At 44.7% G+C, this 20,784-nt stretch overlaps 1 protein-coding gene across 1 annotated transcript; it reads left to right on the top strand.

Annotated features, from left to right (window-relative positions):
* Nucleotides 1-2,238: 2,238 nt before the first annotated feature.
* On the top strand, nucleotides 2,239-3,170 carry LOC123057654 (protein NEGATIVE REGULATOR OF RESISTANCE). The gene has a single exon (XM_044480577.1). The coding sequence runs from the start codon at nucleotides 2,459-2,461 to the stop codon at nucleotides 2,834-2,836; it is 378 nt and encodes a 125-aa protein (XP_044336512.1). The 5' UTR covers nucleotides 2,239-2,458; the 3' UTR covers nucleotides 2,837-3,170.
* The last annotated feature ends 17,614 nt before the right edge of the window (nucleotides 3,171-20,784 follow it).

The following is a 20,784-nucleotide window of genomic DNA, read 5'->3' on the forward strand; positions in this document are numbered from 1 at the left end:
TATTGTTTAACTGTAGCTCCGCCCTGCTCCCGGAGTGGAGCGGCGGAATGGAGAGACTTCGAACAGGGCTTAAGACGACCGTCGCTAGATCTTGGTTTTGTAGTGGCCGGTAATGCAGCGACAGTCTCCACCAGTGGTGTATTCGGTGGCATCAGACGTCAGGTCCATGACGAGAATTCTTAATCAGGATAAAAGGTAAAATGAATATATAGTACAAGAAGGGACAGCCATGACGATGACATTTTCTCTCTGCCTGTCTGCGGGTGGATGGGTGTATGCGCATTTTGCAATGCCTTTCTCTCCCTTTGTGCGAGTCGATGGGTGCATGTGCATTTTACAATGTCTTGGATAGTGCCGGCAGTAACTACTGTACTAAAAAAATATTGCTTCCCATGACGTCTTGTCGTGGAAAATTCGCAAATTGCAGAGAAAACGGGCCGAGCAAGCTGTGTGCGAAGCCGTCGGTTTAGCCCAGCCTAGCGCGTGAAGCTAAAGTAACTGTCGTACATGGTGTGTTGATCACATACCGAAACGAATGTCGATCGGGTGGCATTTCCTTGACGTTTGCTTTGAGATTTTTTTCTCCTTCTGGTTTCGTTGAAGATTTTGGTAGAGAAGTGAACACGTATCCACTAGATTTTGGTTGACAGTCGTCGATGCACTCCCATCTATCGAATCAGATCGCAAAAATCAAGCTAGCTTCAGACCCATCAGCCATCGGATGGACGCAACGCATCTTGTTTTGCACTGTTGGTGCATCTTTGAACGTTCAACATCTAGCAAAGGAACAGCAGTGAGCAGTGGGCTGAGCCCCCGCTGGCCGGCCCTTTTCCCGTTGGAGCCGGACCAACACGAGCCAATGATCGACTCGATCGCCGTACAAGGTTACCCGTGCATCGCCACGCAATTTCATTTGGTCGCGGTGGTTTACACCTGCAGTAGCTACTCTTGCGAGCAGGATGGGTGGTGGTGTTCAGCCACTTTCATGTCCAATAATAATGCATGGTTTTTATTTTACGTGCATTTTGTTGTGGTCAATGCATAAACTATATATAACTGATGGAAAGGGACTGGTAATATATTTCAACATCGATAACAATGAACTAAGGCTGGTCATAGTGGGAGTAACATAGGTAGTAACATAGATGCCACATAAGCAAAAATGGTGATGTGGCAAGTAGTTAATGAGGAGAGAGGCAAATAGAGTAACATAATATGTTACCATCACATAGCGGTTTCCAATGCATAATGAGTCTACAAAGTAATAAATGAAGGCAACTATGTTACCACACCTATGACACTACCCACTATGAAGGTAGTAACATAGACTAGTAACATATGTATGTTACTAGTCTAAGTTACTCCCCACTATGACCAGCCTAAGAGCAAGTACAATAGAGCTGAGTCAGCTGGCTATAAGAAATAAATTAGTATATTCTTGCTTAGTTGGAGGAAAGAGAAGAAGAGAGAGAAGGGAAGCGGGCTCTTGGTGAAAAGCCAGCTCTAGCACGTGCTCCTAGGCACTTTGTGAGAGTGAAAGGTGGGCCATATAATAAAAAAGTAGTACACTCTTCTAATCAACTATTGTACATATTGGCTATAAGATGGGCTATAGATAACATGGCAATAGCTTATAGCCAGCAGTTGGCTATACTATTAACCATGCTCTAAGACGACCGCGGCCTCCTCCAACTTTGAATGCCGCTATACTAATTCTAAGCTAGCGAACTCCACGCCATCATACGTCAGCTGATCAGCTCCATGATGAGAGCACACCCTCTTATTTTTTTAAAGGGCTTCCATCCGATTTCGTTTATCAGAAACCAACTTTTTCGTGGAACGACTGCTCTTGTATGATACAGATACCGCGTCCAGTTGGTGAGGTGAGCGCGTGTTGCTTGCTTGCTTCGCATGGTATCTTGCCGTGGGAATTCCGCAAACTGCATACGACCGCGCAGACGTAGGCAGCATGACGAAATTCCAGAGCTACGCCCGTGTCCCGTGTCATGGTCATGGAATGAATCATTGGTGTGCACCGGCAAGATGGCATCAGTCTGGGTGTTGTTTTGCACTGCTGGGGCGTCTTTGAAAGTTCAACGTCTACTACTTCCAACAAAGGAACAGCAGTGACAGTGAGCAGAGCCCCCGCCGGGTGTAGCTAGGCCGACCTTTTCCCGTTGCAGGCCAGACCAGCGCGAGTCCTTGTAGTTGTAGGAGTAGCTTGTACTCATCGCCACGAAACTTCATTTGGCCGCCGTGCTTTCCACCTGCAGTAGTTACTACTGGTGCACGTGCAAGGCGTTCTCGTGAGCAGTAGGTTTACGTGGCTTCTTTTCTTCCGGCGCACTCGCTCGTCCAGAGTCCGGAGTCCAGACATAAACTCGCCCACCCCTCACGCCACGCACCAAGGAGAGGCAAGCAAGCTGTAACGGCTGCCCGGCGAAGGTGAGTGGTGACCATGGACGTGGCGAGCGGCACGGCCAAGCGCAAGCGCTCGTCCGCCGAAGCCCCGGCCCCCGTCGGCGTCGACGACGTGTCCGACACCGAGGTCGAGGAGTTCTACGCCATACTCCGCCGCATGCGGGACGCCTCCCGCCGGCTCGCCTCGGGCGGGGTCGCCGCCGCCAGGGCCCGCGCCCCGGCTCCGGCCCCGCGCGCGCCGGCCTGGTGCCCCAGCTTCTCCTGGGAGGACTTCGCCCCGACACCGCCGCCTGCCCCGCAGCAGCAACTGCCCGCAGACGAGCGCGTCGCCGAGAACGCCACGCCGCCGCGGCGGCCCGTCCCCCGCGGCCTCGACCTCAACGCCGAGCCGGAGCCGGAGGTCACCCCCTCGTAGAGGCGCGAGGACGACGAGCCCTGGGACGGACGGACAGACGTGGGCGAGCTGGCCGGCGACGATACTCTCCTCTCCTCTGTACCACCCACCGCCCGGCCGGCCGGTGCTTTTTTAGCAAACTGATCATCTTCATCTGTTAATTTACTTTACCGGTGGTAATTCGGTATGTTTAAACGAACGTTACTATACTACGTAGCACTGTAGTTGTACGAGTACTCTCTTTCTTGGCCGCGTACATTTGTACGTGATGCCTCTCGCTGTCTTGCTTGTGTGAACAAGGGAGACCTGTCACAAGAGTCCATTGAGACTGCTGTATTCTACTAACATTGCTTCATTATTAGTGCCTGCTTGACTTCCAAGGAATTCTAACTTACAGCTTTAACCACAGCTCTGCTACTGCCAAGGCCACGTCTAGAACAAAGTAAAGGCATAGGAATTTTGGAGAACAGGATCCATGTAGGAAATTTCCTTTTGGTGCAATTTGGAACAAAGGAATTGCTATCTTGCATTATTTCGAAATTCCTATGGAATGGGCTATTCCATAGAATTTCGGAAATGTTAACGCCCACACGTGTGGGCGTTGATCATCTCGATCACACGCATTCATCACCGTCCAGTACTATATGCACGAATCTTGACACAATCTGGCTGATTTTCTGTGCCACGTAGGACAAGGCGTGTGTGTGGTGTGTGACATAGTTCGCCCACACATCCGTTTTACCACACGGAGGGGCCAGTGTGTGGGCGTTTAGCAGTTCACCCACACACCAGTTTTCAGTCACGCACAAGGGCTGGTGTGTGGGCATTTGCCATCTCGCCCACACGCCCATCTCCTCTCCCACGCGTAAGCTGCTAGTTGCCATGTGTTTTTGCAGCGCACATGGCAACTGCCTCTAGTGTGCTTTATAAGCAGGTGGCAACTCTCTTTTTTTACCTGAGTTGCCATGTGTTTTTGCAGGGTACACGGCAACTGTCTAGTGTGCACGTAAGCAGATGGCAACTGTCTTTTACCGAGTTGCCATGTGTTTTTGCATGGTACATGGCAACTGCCCCAACGTGCACGTACATGACAACCGCCCTAACATGCATGTAAGCAGATGGCAACTCTTCCTTTTTACATGGCAACTGCCCTAGCATACTTGTGAGCACATGACAACTCTCTCAACTGCCTAGTGTTAGTATGTGGCAACTCCTAAAGTTATGAAATCATGGCAACTACATTAGATCAGACCATACATGGCAACTGCAGTTGAGCAACCATGGCAACTGCAGTTGTCCGACATGGCAACCGTAGTTCAGCGACATGGCAACTGTAGATAAACAAACATGGATGAGGGTCTGGACCATGGCAACTGCGGGCGCGTGGTGGGCGTCACGCGTCGCGTGCGGGACCAGAAGGGTACGAGGCCGGACATACGGGCGTGTGGCCGTTATCAACTTCGCCCACGCACGCGTGTGAGAGGGTTCAGGAGGGAAAAAAAGATGTGTGTAGGCATTAGTTATTTTGCCCATACGTAGGTGTGTGAGCTGGTTGCTGTCCATATCACACGAGGCGTGTGGCACAACTATCCGATACACCACACGTGTGGCAGTTATCGTGACTCTTCCTATGATTTTCTTGTGTGCCATCCAGACGACATTTTTGCTGTTTTCCTGTGACTTTAGTTCTTGTAGGAATGCAGGATACATGGCACCTTAGTTTCTGCGTTTTTCTATTGCTGCATTTTGATTTCCTGGATTCCAACCGGGGCCCAAGTCTGGGATTTGGAGTCCTGAATTATTTATTCATTTTCATTTACTTTCCACAAGAATGGTTTATTTTTCTTTTGAATAATTACAACTAAAAAAAGGTAGGGTTTCAGAGATTTTTTTCCTTTTAAATAAGGGAATTACTACTCGTTCTCGCAAAAAAAGAATAATTATTACTCCCCCTTGTTGGAAATATGCCCTAGAGGCAATAATAAAAGCATTATTATTATATTTTCTTGTTCATGATAGTTGTCTTTATTCATGCTATAATTGTGTTATCCGGAAATCGTAATACATGTGTGAATAACAGACATCAACATGTCCCTAGTGAGCCTCTAGTTGACTAGCTCGTTGATCAACAGATAGTCATGGTTTCCTGACTATGGACACTGGATGTCATTGATAACGAGATCACATCATTAGGAGAATGATGTGATGGACAAGACCCAATCCTAAACATAGCACAAGATCGTATAGTTCGTTTGCTAGAGTTTTCCAATGTCAAGTATCTTTTCCTTAGACCATGAGATCGTGTAACTCCCGGATACCGTAGGAGTGCTTTGGGTATGCCAAACGTCACAACGTAACTGGGTGACTATAAAGGTAGACTACGGGTATCTCCGAAAGTGTCTGTTGGGTGACATGGATCAAGACTGGGATTTGTCACTCCGTATGACGGAGAGGTATCACTGGGCCCACTCGGTAATGCATCATCATAATGAGATCAGAGTGACCAAGTGTCTGGTCACGGGATCATGCATTATGGTACGAGTAAAGTGACTTGCCGGTAACGAGATTGAACGAGGTATTGGGATACCGACGATCGAATCTCGGGCAAGTAACATATCGATAGACAAAGGGAATAGCGTACGGGGTTGATAGAATCCTCGACATCGTGGTTCATCCGATGAGATCATCGTGGAGCATGTGGGAGCCAACATGGGTATCCAGATCCCGCTGTTGGTTATTGACCGGAGAGTCGTCTCGGTCATGTCTGCTTGTCTCCCGAACCCGTAGGGTCTACACACTTAAGGTTCAGTTACGCTAGGGTTGTAGGGATATGTATATGCAGTAACCCGAATGTTGTTCGGAGTCCCGGATGAGATCCCGGACGTCACGAGGAGTTCCGGAATGGTCCGGAGGTAAAGATTTATATATGGGAAGTCCTGTTTCGGGCATCGGGACAAGTTTCGGGGTTATCGGTATTGTACCGGGACCACCGGAAGGGTCCCGGGGGTCCACCGGGTGGGTCCACCTGTCCCGGGGGGGCCACATGGACTGTAGGGGGTGCGGCTTGGCCTAATGGGCCAAGGGCACCAGCCCCACATAGGCCCATGCGCCTAGGGTTTAAGGGGGCAAGAGTCCTAGGAGGGTAAGGCACCTCCTAGGTGCCTTGGGGGGGAGGGAAACCCCCCTTGGCCACCGCACCCCCTAGGAGATTGGATCTCCTAGGGCCGGCCACCCCCCCTTGGCACCCCTATATATAGTGGGGGAGAGGAGGGACTTCATACCTGAACGCCCTGGCCTTTGGTTGCCTCCTTCTCCCTCCCCAACACCTCCTCCACCTCCATAGTGCTTAGCGAAGCTCTGCCGGAGTACTGCAGCTCCATCAACACCACGCCGTCGTGCTGCTGCTGGTGCCATCTCCCTCAACCTCTCCTCCCTCCCTTGCTGGATCAAGAAGGAGGAGACGTGGCTGTTCCATACGTGTGTTGAACGCGGAGGTGCCGTCCGTTCGGCGCTGGTCATCGGTGATTTGAATCACGTCGAGTACGACTACATCATCACCATTCTTTTGAACGCTTCCGTGCGCGATCTACAAAGGTATGTAGATGCATCCAATCACTCGTTGCTAGATGAACTCCTAGATGATCTTGGTGAAACGAGTAGGAAAATTTTTGTTTTCTGCAACGTTCTCCAACAGTGGCATCATGAGCTAGGTCTATGCGTAGTTCTTCTTGCGCGAGTAGAACACAATTTGTTGTGGGCGTAGATTTGTCAACTTTCTTGCCGTTACTAGTCCTTTCTTGCTTCAGCGGTATTGTGGGATGAAGCAGCCCGGACCAACCTTACACGTACGCTTACGTGAGACCGGTTCCACCGACTAACATGCACTAGTTGCATAAGGTGGCTGGCGGGTGTCTGTCTCTCCTACTTTAGTTGGAGCGGAATCGATGAACAGGGTCCTTATGAAGGGTAAATAGAAGTTGACAAATCACGTTGTGGCTTTAACGTAGGTAAGAAAACGTTCTTGCTAGAACCCTAATTCAGCCACGTAAAACTTGCAACAACAATTAGAGGACGTCTAACTTGTTTTTGCAGCAAGTGGTTTGTGATATGATATGGACAAAGTTGTGATGAATGATGAATGATCTATATGTGATGTATGAGATGTTCATGCTATTGTAATAGGAATCACGACTTGCATGTCGATGAGTATGACAACCGGCAGGAGCCATAGGAGTTGTCTTTATTCTTTTATATGACCTGCGTGTCATCAAAAACGCCATGTAAATTACTTTACTTTATTGCTAAACGCGTTAGCCATAGTAGTAGAAGTAATAGTTGGCGAGCAACTTCATGGAGACACGATGATGGAGATCATGATGATGGAGATCATGGTGTCAAGCCGGTGACAAGATGATCATGGAGCCCCAAGATGGAGATCAAAGGAGCTATGTGATAATGGCCATATCATGTCACGTTTATTATTTGATTGCATGTGATGTTTATCATGTTTTGCATCTTGTTTACTTAGAACGACGGTAGTAAATAAGATGATCCCTCACAATAAATTCAAGAAGTGTTCCCCCTAACTGTGCACCGTTGCGACAGTTCGCTGTTTCAAAACACCACGTGATGATCGGGTGTTTTATTCAGACGTTCACATACAACGGGTGTAAGACAGATTTACACATGCAAACACTTAGGTTGACTTGACGAGCCTAGCATGTACAGACATGGCCTCGGAACACAGAAGACCGAAAGGTCGAGCATGAGTCGTATAGAAGATACGATCAACATGAAGATGTTCACCGATGTTGACTAGTCCGTCTCACGTGATGATCGGACACGGTCTAGTTAACTCGGATCATGTAATACTTAGATGACTAGAGGGATGTCTAATCTAAGTGGGAGTTCACTAATAATTTGATTAGTTGAACTTAATTATCATGAACTTAGTCTAAAATCTTTGCAATATGTCTTGTAGATCAAATGGTCAACGTAGTCCTCAACTTCAACGCGTTCCTAGAGAAAACTAAGCTGAAAGACGATGGCAGCAACTATACGGACTGGGTCCGGAACCTGAGGATCATCCTCATAGCTGCCAAGAAAGATTATGTCCTACAAGCACCGCTTGGTGACGCACCCGTTCTCCCTGCGGAACAAGACGTTATGAACGCTTGGCAGGCACGTTTCGATGACTACTCCCTCGTTCAGTGCGGCAATGCTTTACAGCCTAGAGCCGGGGCTCCAAAAGCGTTTTGAGAGACATGGAGCATATGAGATGTTCGAGGAGCTGAAAATGGTTTTCCAAGCTCATGCCCGGGTCGAGAGATATGAAGTCTCCGACAAATTCTTCAGCTGTAAGATGGAGGAAAACAGTTCTGTCAGTGAGCACATACTCACTATGTCTGGGTTGCATAACCGCTTGACTCAGCTGGGAGTTAATCTCCCGGATGATGCAGTCATTGACAGAATCCTCCAGTCGCTTCCACCAAGCTACAAGAGCTTTGTGATGAACTTCAATATGCAGGGGATGGAAAAGACCATTCCTGAAGTATTTGCTATGCTGAAATCAGCGGAGGTAGAAGTCAGGAAGGAACATCATGTGTTGATGATCAATAAAACCACTAAGTTCAAGAAAGGCAAGGGTAAAAAGAGCTTCAAGAAGGACGGCAAGGAGGTTGCCGTGCCCGGCAAGCAAGCTGCCGGGAAGAAGCCAAAGAATGGAGCCAAGCCCGAGACTGAGTGCTTTTATTGCAAGGGAAGCGGTCACTGGAAGCGGAACTGCCCTAAGTACTTAGCGGATAAGAAGGCCGGCAAAACCAAAGGTATATGTGATATACATGTAATTGATGTGTACCTTACTAGTGCCCGCAGTGGCTCCTGGGTATTTGATACCGGTGCAGTTGCTCACATTTGTAACTCAAAGCAGGGGCTGCAGAATAAGCGGAAACTGGCAAAGGACGAGGTGACGATGCGCGTCGGGAATGGTTCCAAGGTCAATGTGATCGCCGTCGGCACGCTACCTCTGCATCTCCCTTCGGGATTAGTTTTAAACCTTAATAATTGTTATTTAGTGCCAGCTTTGAGCATGAACATTGTATCGGGATCTCGTTTAATTCGAGATGGCTACTCTTTTAAATCTGAGAATAATGGTTGTTCCATTTTTATGAGAGATATGTTTTATGGTCATGCTCCTATGGTGAATGGTTTATTCTTTATGAATCTCGAACGTGATGCTACACATGTTCATAATGTGAGTACCAAAAGAAGTAAGGTTGATAATGATAGTCCCACATACTTGTGGCACTGCCGCCTTGGTCACATAGGTGTCAAACGCATGAAGAAGCTCCATGCTGATGGACTTTTAGAGTCTCTTGATTATGAATCATTTGACACGTGCGAACCATGCCTTATGGGTAAAATGACCAAGACTCCGTTCTCAGGAACAATGGAGCGAGCAACCGACTTATTGGAAATCATACATACTGATGTGTGCGGTCCAATGAGTGTTGAGACTCGCGGTGGCTATCGTTATGTTCTCACCCTCACTGATGATTTAAGTAGGTATGGGTATATCTACTTAATGAAACACAAGTCTGAAACCTTTGAAAAGTTCAAGGAATTTCAGAGTGAGGTTGAAAATCAACGTGACAGGAAAATCAAGTTTCTACGATCAGATCGTGGAGGAGAATACTTGAGTCACGAGTTTGGGGCACACTTAAGAAAATGTGGAATAGTTTCACAACTCACGCCGCCTGGAACACCTCAGCGTAATGGTCTGTCCGAACGTCGTAATCGCACTCTGTTAGATATGGTGCGATCTATGATGTCTCTTACCGATTTACCGCTTTCTTTTTGGGGCTATGCTTTAGAGACTGCCGCATTCACTTTAAATAGGGCTCCGTCGAAATCCGTTGAGACGACACCGTATGAATTGTGGTTTGGGAAGAAACCTAAGCTGTCGTTTCTAAAAGTTTGGGGATGCGATGCTTATGTCAAGAAACTTCAACCTGAAAAGCTCGAACCCAAATCGGAAAAATGCGTCTTCATAGGATACCCAAAAGAAACTATTGGGTACACTTTCTACCTCAGATCCGAAGGCAAGATCTTTGTTGCCAAGAATGGGTCCTTTCTGGAGAAAGAGTTTCTCTCGAGAGAAGTAAGTGGGAGGAAAGTAGAGCTTGATGAAGTATTGCCTCTTGAACCGGAAAATGGCGCAACTCAAGAAAATGTTCCTGAGGTGCCAGCACCGACTAGAGAGGAAGTTAATGATAATGATCAAGATACTTCTGATCAAGCTCCTACTGAAATTCGAAGGTCCACAAGGACACGTTCCGCACCAGAGTGGTACGGCAACCCTGTCTTGGAAATCATGCTGTTAGACAACAGTGAACCTTCGAACTATGAAGAAGCGATGGCGGGCCCGGATTCCGACAAATGGCTGGAAGCCATGAAATCCGAGATAGGATCCATGTATGAAAACAAAGTATGGACTTTGACTGACTTGCCCGTTGAGCGGCGAGCCATAGAAAATAAATGGATCTTTAAGAAGAAGACAGACGCGGATGGTAATGTGACCATCTATAAAGCTCGGCTTGTCGCTAAGGGTTATCGACAAGTTCAAGGGGTTGACTACGATGAGACTTTCTCACCGGTAGCGAAGCTGAAGTCCGTCCGAATCATGTTAGCAATTGCCGCATTCTATGATTACGAAATATGGCAAATGGACGTCAAAACGGCATTCCTTAATGGTTTCCTTAAGGAAGAATTGTATATGATGCAGCCGGAAGGTTTTGTCGATCCTAAGAATGCTGACAAAGTGTGCAAGCTCCAACGCTCGATTTATGGGCTGGTGCAAGCATCTCGGAGGTGGAACATTCGCTTTGATGAGATGATCAAAGCGTTTGGGTTTACACAGACTTATGGAGAAGCCTGCGTTTACAAGAAAGTGAGTGGGAGCTCTGTAGCATTTCTCATATTATATGTAGATGACATACTTTTGATGGGAAATGATATAGAACTTTTGGACAGCATCAAGGCCTACTTGAATAAAAGTTTTTCAATGAAGGACCTTGGAGAAGCTGCTTATATATTAGGCATCAAAATCTATAGAGATAGATCGAGACGCCTCATAGGTCTTTCACAAAGCACATACCTTGATAAGATATTGAAAAAGTTCAATATGGATCAATCCAAGAAGGGGTTCTTGCCTGTGTTACAAGGTATGAAATTGAGCTCAGCTCAATGTCCGACCACGGCAGAAGATATAGAAGAGATGAGCGTCATCCCCTATGCCTCAGCCATAGGTTCTATTATGTATGCCATGCTGTGTACCAGACCTGACGTAAACCTTGCCGTAAGTTTGGTAGGAAGGTACCAAAGTAATCCCGGCAAGGAACACTGGACAGCGGTCAAGAATATCCTGAAGTACCTGAAAAGGACTAAGGAAATGTTTTTCGTTTATGGAGGTGACGAAGAGCTCGTCGTAAAGGGTTACGTCGACGCTAGCTTCGACACAGATCTGGATGACTCTAAGTCACAAACCGGATACGTGTATATTTTGAATGGTGGGGCAGTAAGCTGGTGCAGTTGCAAGCAAAGCGTCGTGGCGGGATCTACATGTGAAGCGGAGTACATGGCAGCCTCGGAGGCAGCACATGAAGCAATATGGGTGAAGGAGTTCATCACCGACCTAGGAGTCATACCCAATGCGTCGGGGCCGATCAAGCTCTTCTGTGACAACACTGGAGCTATTGCACTTGCCAAGGAGCCCAGGTTTCACAAGAAGACAAGGCACATCAAGCGTCGCTTCAACTCCATTCGTGAAAATGTTCAAGATGGAGACATAGAGATTTGTAAAGTACATACGGACCTGAATGTAGCAGATCCGTTGACTAAACCTCTCCCTAGAGCAAAACATGATCAACACCAGAATTCCATGGGTGTTCGATTCATCACAATGTAACTAGATTATTGACTCTAGTGCAAGTGGGAGACTGTTGGAAATATGCCCTAGAGGCAATAATAAAAGCATTATTATTATATTTCCTTGTTCATGATAGTTGTCTTTATTCATGCTATAATTGTGTTATCCGGAAATCGTAATACATGTGTGAATAACAGACATCAACATGTCCCTAGTGAGCCTCTAGTTGACTAGCTCGTTGATCAACAGATAGTCATGGTTTCCTGACTATGGACACTGGATGTCATTGATAACGAGATCACATCATTAGGAGAATGATGTGATGGACAAGACCCAATCCTAAACATAGCACAAGATCGTATAGTTCGTTTGCTAGAGTTTTCCAATGTCAAGTATCTTTTCCTTAGACCATGAGATCGTGTAACTCCCGGATACCGTAGGAGTGCTTTGGGTATGCCAAACGTCACAACGTAACTGGGTGACTATAAAGGTAGACTACGGGTATCTCCGAAAGTGTCTGTTGGGTGACATGGATCAAGACTGGGATTTGTCACTCCGTATGACGGAGAGGTATCACTGGGCCCACTCGGTAATGCATCATCATAATGAGATCAGAGTGACCAAGTGTCTGGTCACGGGATCATGCATTATGGTACGAGTAAAGTGACTTGCCGGTAACGAGATTGAACGAGGTATTGGAATACCGACGATCGAATCTCGGGCAAGTAACATATCGATAGACAAAGGGAATAGCGTACGGGGTTGATAGAATCCTCGACATCGTGGTTCATCCGATGAGATCATCGTGGAGCATGTGGGAGCCAACATGGGTATCCAGATCCCGCTGTTGGTTATTGACCGGAGAGTCGTCTCGGTCATGTCTGCTTGTCTCCCGAACCCGTAGGGTCTACACACTTAAGGTTCAGTTACGCTAGGGTTGTAGGGATATGTATATGCAGTAACCCGAATGTTGTTCGGAGTCCCGGATGAGATCCCGGACGTCACGAGGAGTTCCGGAATGGTCCGGAGGTAAAGATTTATATATGGGAAGTCCTGTTTCGGGCATCGGGACAAGTTTCGGGGTTATCGGTATTGTACCGGGACCACCGGAAGGGTCCCGGGGGTCCACCGGGTGGGTCCACCTGTCCCGGGGGGGCCACATGGGCTGTAGGGGGTGCGCCTTGGCCTAATGGGCCAAGGGCACCAGCCCCACATAGGCCCATGCGCCTAGGGTTTAAGGGGGCAAGAGTCCTAGGAGGGTAAGGCACCTCCTAGGTGCCTTGGGGGGGAGGGAAACCCCCCTTGGCCACCGCACCCCCTAGGAGATTGGATCTCCTAGGGCCGGCCACCCCCCCTTGGCACCCCTATATATAGTGGGGAAGAGGAGGGACTTCATACCTGAACGCCCTGGCCTTTGGTTGCCTCCTTCTCCCTCCCCAACACCTCCTCCACCTCCATAGTGCTTAGCGAAGCTCTGCCGGAGTACTGCAGCTCCATCAACACCACGCCGTCGTGCTGCTGCTGGTGCCATCTCCCTCAACCTCTCCTCCCTCCCTTGCTGGATCAAGAAGGAGGAGACGTGGCTGTTCCGTACGTGTGTTGAACGCGGAGGTGCCGTCCGTTCGGCGCTGGTCATCGGTGATTTGAATCACGTCGAGTACGACTACATCATCACCGTTCTTTTGAACGCTTCCGTGCGCGATCTACAAAGGTATGTAGATGCATCCAATCACTCGTTGCTAGATGACTCCTAGATGATCTTGGTGAAACGAGTAGGAAAATTTTTGTTTTCTGCAACGTTCTCCAACACCCCTGTCATGGCGTATATCTCCACGTAGGGCTGGCGATGACAGACGCGTGGCGGGGTTCGACAAGAGAGGCAGGACCACGTGACGCACGCACTGTACTGGAAAGCCACGGCCAGTGACATAGCATGAATTAATCATTTTTAACAGAAAAATGTCAAAATTGAGTGGACAAATTGTGACATTGGCATTATAATGATAAAAAACCGGAAGTGTTGAACTACTTATATAGCTAGTGATATAACACAACGGGTATCTCAACTAGATACACAGGTTGCTGAACACATATAAATAGATCACAGGTCTTCAAAAGGTAAACCAATTGAAGCCTAACAACGAGTTCAACAAATAGGCATTGGTGCAACATTGCATCTCGACAGGAGTTCATACTTCATATGAATGGAATAGAGACAGGGCAAAACACAACAATGTCATGCTGCGAAGATTAATTCAAGGAAATGGAAGCTTGAATAACCAGGAACGGTATTATATGAAGGGAAACCATTCCCCCAGCCCCTCAAAGGAACTAAATTGTTAGGAATACCTCTCCTTCTTATTTACTCAATTTACATTTTCACTTCATTTCACCTAATCACGTTTTCAGTGAAAAAATGTAAGCTGGATATGATGTAACATCCTAATAGACTTTTTTTCATTTCTAAAAATACCAAATAGTTCAATGTCTAATTTTGAAATTTAAATATGTTTTAAGGTTTATTTTTTTAGAATAGTTTTATTCTTGTACTAAGAGTTTACATGCAGACCACACAAACATTGGCGAATTGCAGTAATATTTACTTACAGGAAGAAGGCCTAAAATCATGTTTTTGATGTTAATTTGCGCAGGAGTTACTCCATGAGTACTAAGGATCTTCAAAACATGACAAATCTTTTCCTCTTCTTTATGACAATGGATTTCAACTACCTTGAGATGCTTCGGGTCCGAGAAATATTCCGTCGGGTTGTAGCTTTCACTTGAGTCAATGTCAAAATGCCGTCACAAACATGACATTTTTACACAAATGAATCAGCTGTATATGGTACCTTCAAATACAAAGCTATCATATATGAAAAAACATATACCTTGTGATATGGAAGTTGAAGGGTGAGCTTTTCTAGATTTGGTCAGTGCTAAAGAAAGTGAAGTAGTCCAATGAAGTTTGCAGTTAGACACCATTCATTGAGTAACACCGTTTTAGCTTGCTAAATGTAGGGCACCATTTCAAGTCCTTCCTGAAAATCTTAAAAAAGTGTTGAGAACTAAAAAATAATTAAACTTATAACTCCAGAAGAAATGAGTCAATAATGCCAAGTTGAATAAGATTTCTTGGGCTTTTATTTAAAGTAATCAATTATGAGCATATAAAGAGATGCACAAGCCAGATTTTACAAGTCTTTGGTTTACTCAAACAAGGAATACATATATTAAGCCATATACCGTCTAAAGTGTTGCATAAAGTAAAATGGCTTGCAAAAATCGGATGCTTCTGTATAGTATGAGGTCAGAAGTATCTTTCAATAATAAATTATAATGAATTTTCATCTTCTTAAACCCGATTGTAGGAGATGTCTGCATAGAAAAATGATGACAAGAAAGAGTGGATTCATGAAAAACATTTAACTGTACATTAGGAATAAGTTTGACATGCATACTTTGATACAAGGATGATGTTGGATGGTAATCAACACAAGGAGTAGCAAAAGAGCAAACATATCAGAGACATACGACTTGTCAGTTCTAAATAGCTGACCAAAAATTCGGTTAACCGATATTTTGGTTTGGTATTCGGTTTACACTGTATTTACCAAATATGTCAAAAGAATCTGAATTCTGTGCCTAGCACCCATCATCGTGCGCTCATATAGAGCCTCTCTATCCAATTGCTTGTGCCCGGCCGGCCGAGGTGGGACTAAACAACCACCGGCAGCGCCTCGTGGTTCTGTATACAAGCAAACTATAGCCATACAACTATTGGAATTATATGTCCTGTAACTATATTTAAATTACTAGGAAATACTAATATTTGGAATACCTTATTATGGAATTGCTTTACATGTTTAGCATGGAATTGTTATTTGCTGTAATATAATTAAGTAATATATGTTTAAGGAAGTTGGTCGGTTGTCAATGGAATACAATATACTATTTATATTGAAAAGACTATCCGGGTACACTGATAATTGGAAGGAGCTAGATCGTATAGTTAGATTACAGACCTAATGTTGATCTACGTAACTAGAGGAATTTACACTTTATTATGGCGCATTGCTCACAAACATGTGCTCCGGGGACATTGCGGGTAGAATTCGTTAAAGACAAATATGATCGTGGTTGGTAATTTAATCTAGACTCTATCTCGGAAACTAGTTGTAACAACTAGGAATCTTCTCTGTATAAGAGGTGGATTCTTTGAAAATACGGTACAAGAAGGTCCCTATCCCCTAGTCTCAGATATGCGAATTCTCAGCGACACCACCGATAAGCATGGAGAAACAGGGGTAGTCCACAAACCCTAATTTTCTAACAACAACGGCCTCATCACACTAGAAAAAGAAGCCCAGAACGGCTTTTCTGCTTGGGCTTTGCATGCGCCACTTTTTTCGCCATAAGGCTACTCATAATGAAGAGTATCATATATTAGTATCACATGCATATGATATTAGTCTATAATATTATCTTCATAGTGCATAGTATCATAGATTAGTATCATATATCATCTTATTTATTGCCATGCATGACACATAGTAACATAATATTTATTATGGTACGATATCTATCTATGTTATTCTAAACCACTTTCTTTAATTGTCTGTCATGTAAACATGTTTACTAGTCCAAGTGTATGATATGGGTTATGTTACCGCCCAGTATGGGCAGCCTAAAATATGTTCCTCGTGGACTGATCCAACCAGCTGCATGTGCTCCTTGTCTCATTAAAAGAAGTTGCATGCATGATCTGGTGCGCGATATTTTATTCCGGCGCCGGAGAGCAAGCTAGTTTGATTGTTCGTTCAGCACCTTCGCATACACTCGGTTTTTTATTCGGTTAACCTGGGTACTACCGAACCGAGAAAACTTAGTTCGGTTAGCAAGTGTGAAAACCGAATTTTTCTGTACTAGCCAAAAGAAAAACTGAAATTTCAATAGTTTTTATGCCCACCCCTACTGAGCAGCGCTTGTTCTCAGCCTCCCCAAGGGTCACTTGGGGGTGCGCCGAGAGCGAGCCGCCACTTTTTGCGCTCTGGGCGCTTTCTTCCGATTTTTTTCACACATGTTTTCAACTTTTTAGGAGGTTTTTCTCGTGTTTTTTTTTACTTTTCACCGATCTTACTTAGCTTTTGCACAACAAAAAATTACGTGAAAGAAGGTGTTCTTTTTTCCTTCCGCGAGAGGCATGACCCTCTTGAAAACCGAAAAATGTGCTTTTTTTCCTTTCATTAGAGGCACGGTTTTACTTCTGCGATAGGCTTAGTTGTATCTCTCGGAAACGAAAAAAAACACGTTTTCTCTTCATTTTTTCTGTTAGAGGCACCGTTTTGCTTCTGTGAGAGGAACAACCTCTCAGAGACGGAAAAAACATGTTTTATTTTTTTCTTTCCGCGAGTGGCACAGTTATGCTTCCGCGAAAGGCATGGCTTTCGGAAAGGGAAAAAAGTGCTCCATGTTCGATTTTCTCGTCTGGTTTTTTGTCCGATTTTTTTATTAAAAAAGTTCATCAAAACATATCAACATGGGATGTAACTTTGAAGATCTGAACGCAAGGAATCCAACGGTGAAAACAGTTCGAGATTTGAACGCAAACAAATAAATCATTTAATTAAACGGATTTACAAACAAGGGGAAAACTCTCAGGTCGTGACAAATGACGCACATGCAGCGCATCACTTGTCGATTCTAGGAAGATGAAAGTGTTCTTTGGAATAAGTACTCCTCAATTGGTGATTTTTACTGTCGACGCTTCGCATAGGAGGTGCGAGCAACCGACCGAGTGGGCTGGCCCATTTACAGCGCTAAGCAGGTTTCCAGTTTTGGCAACCTTCTAAGGTTCAAAGCCGGTCTGTATCTGTTTTGGAAACCTTGGAGAAAAGTTTTCTGAACCGATATCTTCTGGGTTTTCTAGTTTTTTCTCTTTTTTCTTTTCTGGTTTTCTATTTCTTTTTCTTATTTCCCTTCTATTTTTTGTTTATTTTCCAAAAATTATAAATAAAAAACAGTATTTAAAACATGTTTGCTTTTTAAAAAAAAATCAGAATTTTAAATACTGTTCGTGATTACAAATTTTTTTCTCATATTCAAAAGAATATTCATGATTACAAAAAAAATTCTCAAATTCAAAAAGTGTTCATATTTTTAAAATTTCTTCATATCTTTGAAGAAAGTTCAAAAACTTGAAAATTCGTTAAATTATTAGGAAAATTCTGGATTTTAAAAATTGTTCATGTCTTCATTTTTGTCGTTTTTATGAAGTTTACTTTTTTGTATAAAAATGTTTCTATTTCAGAATTTGTTCTTGTTTTTGCAAAAATGTTTAGAATTTTCAAAAATTATTGTTAATTTTATAAAATGGTCATAATTTTAAATATTTTTTATTTTCTTTATGCTTGTGAAAAATGTTTGGCATTATAAAATTTTGTCACGTTTTAAAAATAATGTTGTGCGTTTTCAAAATGAAACGAAATCTCAAAATTCTTCATAATTTCCTGGAAGTATTAAAAATATCAATAAATGCTTCAAAGACACTGTTGTCTGTTCTTAAAGGTTCGCGAGAAACATTAGTACGCTGAAGTGATCAGCTCAAGTGCTCTATTTTTCGGCATTTTTGCATTCCCCGGCCTAGTCATGGACCCCCCTGTGCGGCGTGCGCTTTATTCGACGCAATATGAGTCCTATATAGGAGTTTCCACTAGCGAGCGTCAAAAGGACGCACGGCGACTATTTCTCGCCTTAAGCGAGTCAAGAGGAAACTCTCGGGAGCAACTAGTTAACGAGCGCTCCTTCGGGAGCCTCGCAACGATCAACGCCACTTGGCGCGCTCTCAGCCATTCGCCACGTGTCGCGCTCTGGACGCTTCCTCCGGATTTTGTTTTTATTTTATTTTTTCGTACGCGTTTTCGTCTTTTTAAAAGGTTTTTTTCGGGTTTTTTATGTTTTGGTTTTCCCCCGGTCTTCCTTAGCTTTTCGATCAAAAAAATTGAAAAAAAATTTACACGAAAAAACACGTTTTCTTTTTTTTTTCTTTCACGAAAGTCGCGGTTTTTTCCGCGAGAGGCACGGTTGTGCTTTAGAGAGAGTCACGACCGTGCCTTTCGGAAAAGGAAAAACGTGTTTTCTCTTTTTTTTTCTTTCATGAGAGTCACAGTTTTGCTTCCGCAGAGGCACGATTGTGCTTTCGCGAGAGTCACGGCCGTGCCTCTCGGAAAAGGAAAAACAAAACGCGTTTTTTGTTTTTTTTCTTTCGCGAGAGTCACGGATTTGCTTCCACGAGAGACATGGTTGTATTTTCGCGAGGGTCACGGCCGTGCCTCTCAGAAAGGGAAAAAAATACGCGTTTTCTGTTTTTTTTTTCGCGAGAGCCATGGTTTTGCTTCCGTGAGAGGCACGGTTGTGCTTTCGCGAGAGTCACGGCCGTGCCTCTCAGAAACGGGAAAAAAAACGTGTTTTCTGTTTTTTTCCTTCCACGAGAGTCACGGTTTTGCTTCCACGAAAGGCACAGGCGTGATTTTCACCCGGTTTTTTTCGTCCTGTTTTTTCATGAAAAAAAGTTCATCAAAACTTATCAATATGGGATCTAGTTTTGAAGATTTCGACACGAGGAATTCAATAGTGAAAACGGTTCGAGATTTGAACGCATGGTTTAAAAAATAAAACGTTTTGAATAAATGGATCTACAAAAAAAGGAAAACTTTCAGGTTGCGACAAGTGGCATGCTGCATGTGCGCCGCTTGTCGCGACCTAGGAAAGTGGAGTGTTCTTTGCAACGAGTACTCCTTAATTAGTGATTTCGAAAACTCTCGCTTGGAGTTTTTGCTGGTCGTGGTCATTATGGGCCGGACCATGATTTGTCTGAGTTACAAGACCTTCCTCGACATATATAACTGCGGTCCGATCCATTTTTTTCAGTTGCATATCCACATTTTAAAAAATATTCAAGATTTTTTCGTTTTCATCTTCTCTATAAAAAGTCACGAACATTTTCAATTATGAACTTTTCTGAAAATCTTGATTTTTCAAATTTGTGTTTTATTTTATTTTATAAGAAAACACTTTCTTTTTCAAAACTCGTGGGCATTTTATATTCACAAATATTTTTACATCCGCTAACTTCCGCCTTACATTTTTTCGACATAAGATGGCCAAAATATGGTCTACAACGACACAACAAAATTAATACCGACGTCAAGGATACACGCAGCCTCACGTAACCACGCACCAACTATATTTCTTGCGAAATATATCTTCTTGACCTAGCCAGTCGCCACCTTCAAGAAGCTAGGGTATTCTGCCTCCCACTGGTGCCGACGTCGGTCCCTCCCGTCTCGTATGGCCTTAGGGCCATGGAGGCGGAGTGGATCTCGCTCTTTGCCGATGGGAGGGCTCTGTTTTTAGATCTTTTTTCAAACTTAGTTAGGGTTTGTGTCCTGCTCAGGAAGGCGAGACTGTGACGACTCCCTGAAGATGAAATAAAGGTCTCCCCTCCTAGCCTCCATTCCGGTGATGCGTCTAGTATCATCAGTGGGCATGTGGCGGTATGTCTCCGGCGGATCTGTATATGATGGATTTGCTCGGATCTGTTCGTCGTTCGTGTGTCTTCAGATTGGATCATTTTGATCTACACTCTTAATCCGCGGCGGTTGCTGGTGCGTTGGCTCTATGGGGCCTTAGCATGACGACTTCCCGACTGTCTACTACAGCAAGGTTTGCCCGGCTCCGGCGAGGGAGGGGCGATGACAGCGGCGCGTCTTCGGCTCGTTTTAGTGCTTGTAGTCATCGCTAGGTCGTCTACGGATCTGGATGTAATTTTTATTATTTCTAGTGTCTTGTTGTATTACCATGATTGAAAATGAATAGATTGAATGTTTTTCAGAAAAAAGATATACACGGCAAAATCATTAATTAAAAAACATGAATCTGCCCGCTGCAGCGATGAAACTCAATCATCTGCCGTTGGCAAGATCTGAATCACAAAAACAACGAGTCGATGAGAAGGAATGACACTCGAACAGGCTGCCTGCATGGT

This window comes from Triticum aestivum, chromosome 3A, assembly GCF_018294505.1.
Source record: "Triticum aestivum cultivar Chinese Spring chromosome 3A, IWGSC CS RefSeq v2.1, whole genome shotgun sequence".
In the NCBI taxonomy this organism is placed as follows: Eukaryota; Viridiplantae; Streptophyta; class Magnoliopsida; order Poales; family Poaceae; genus Triticum; species Triticum aestivum.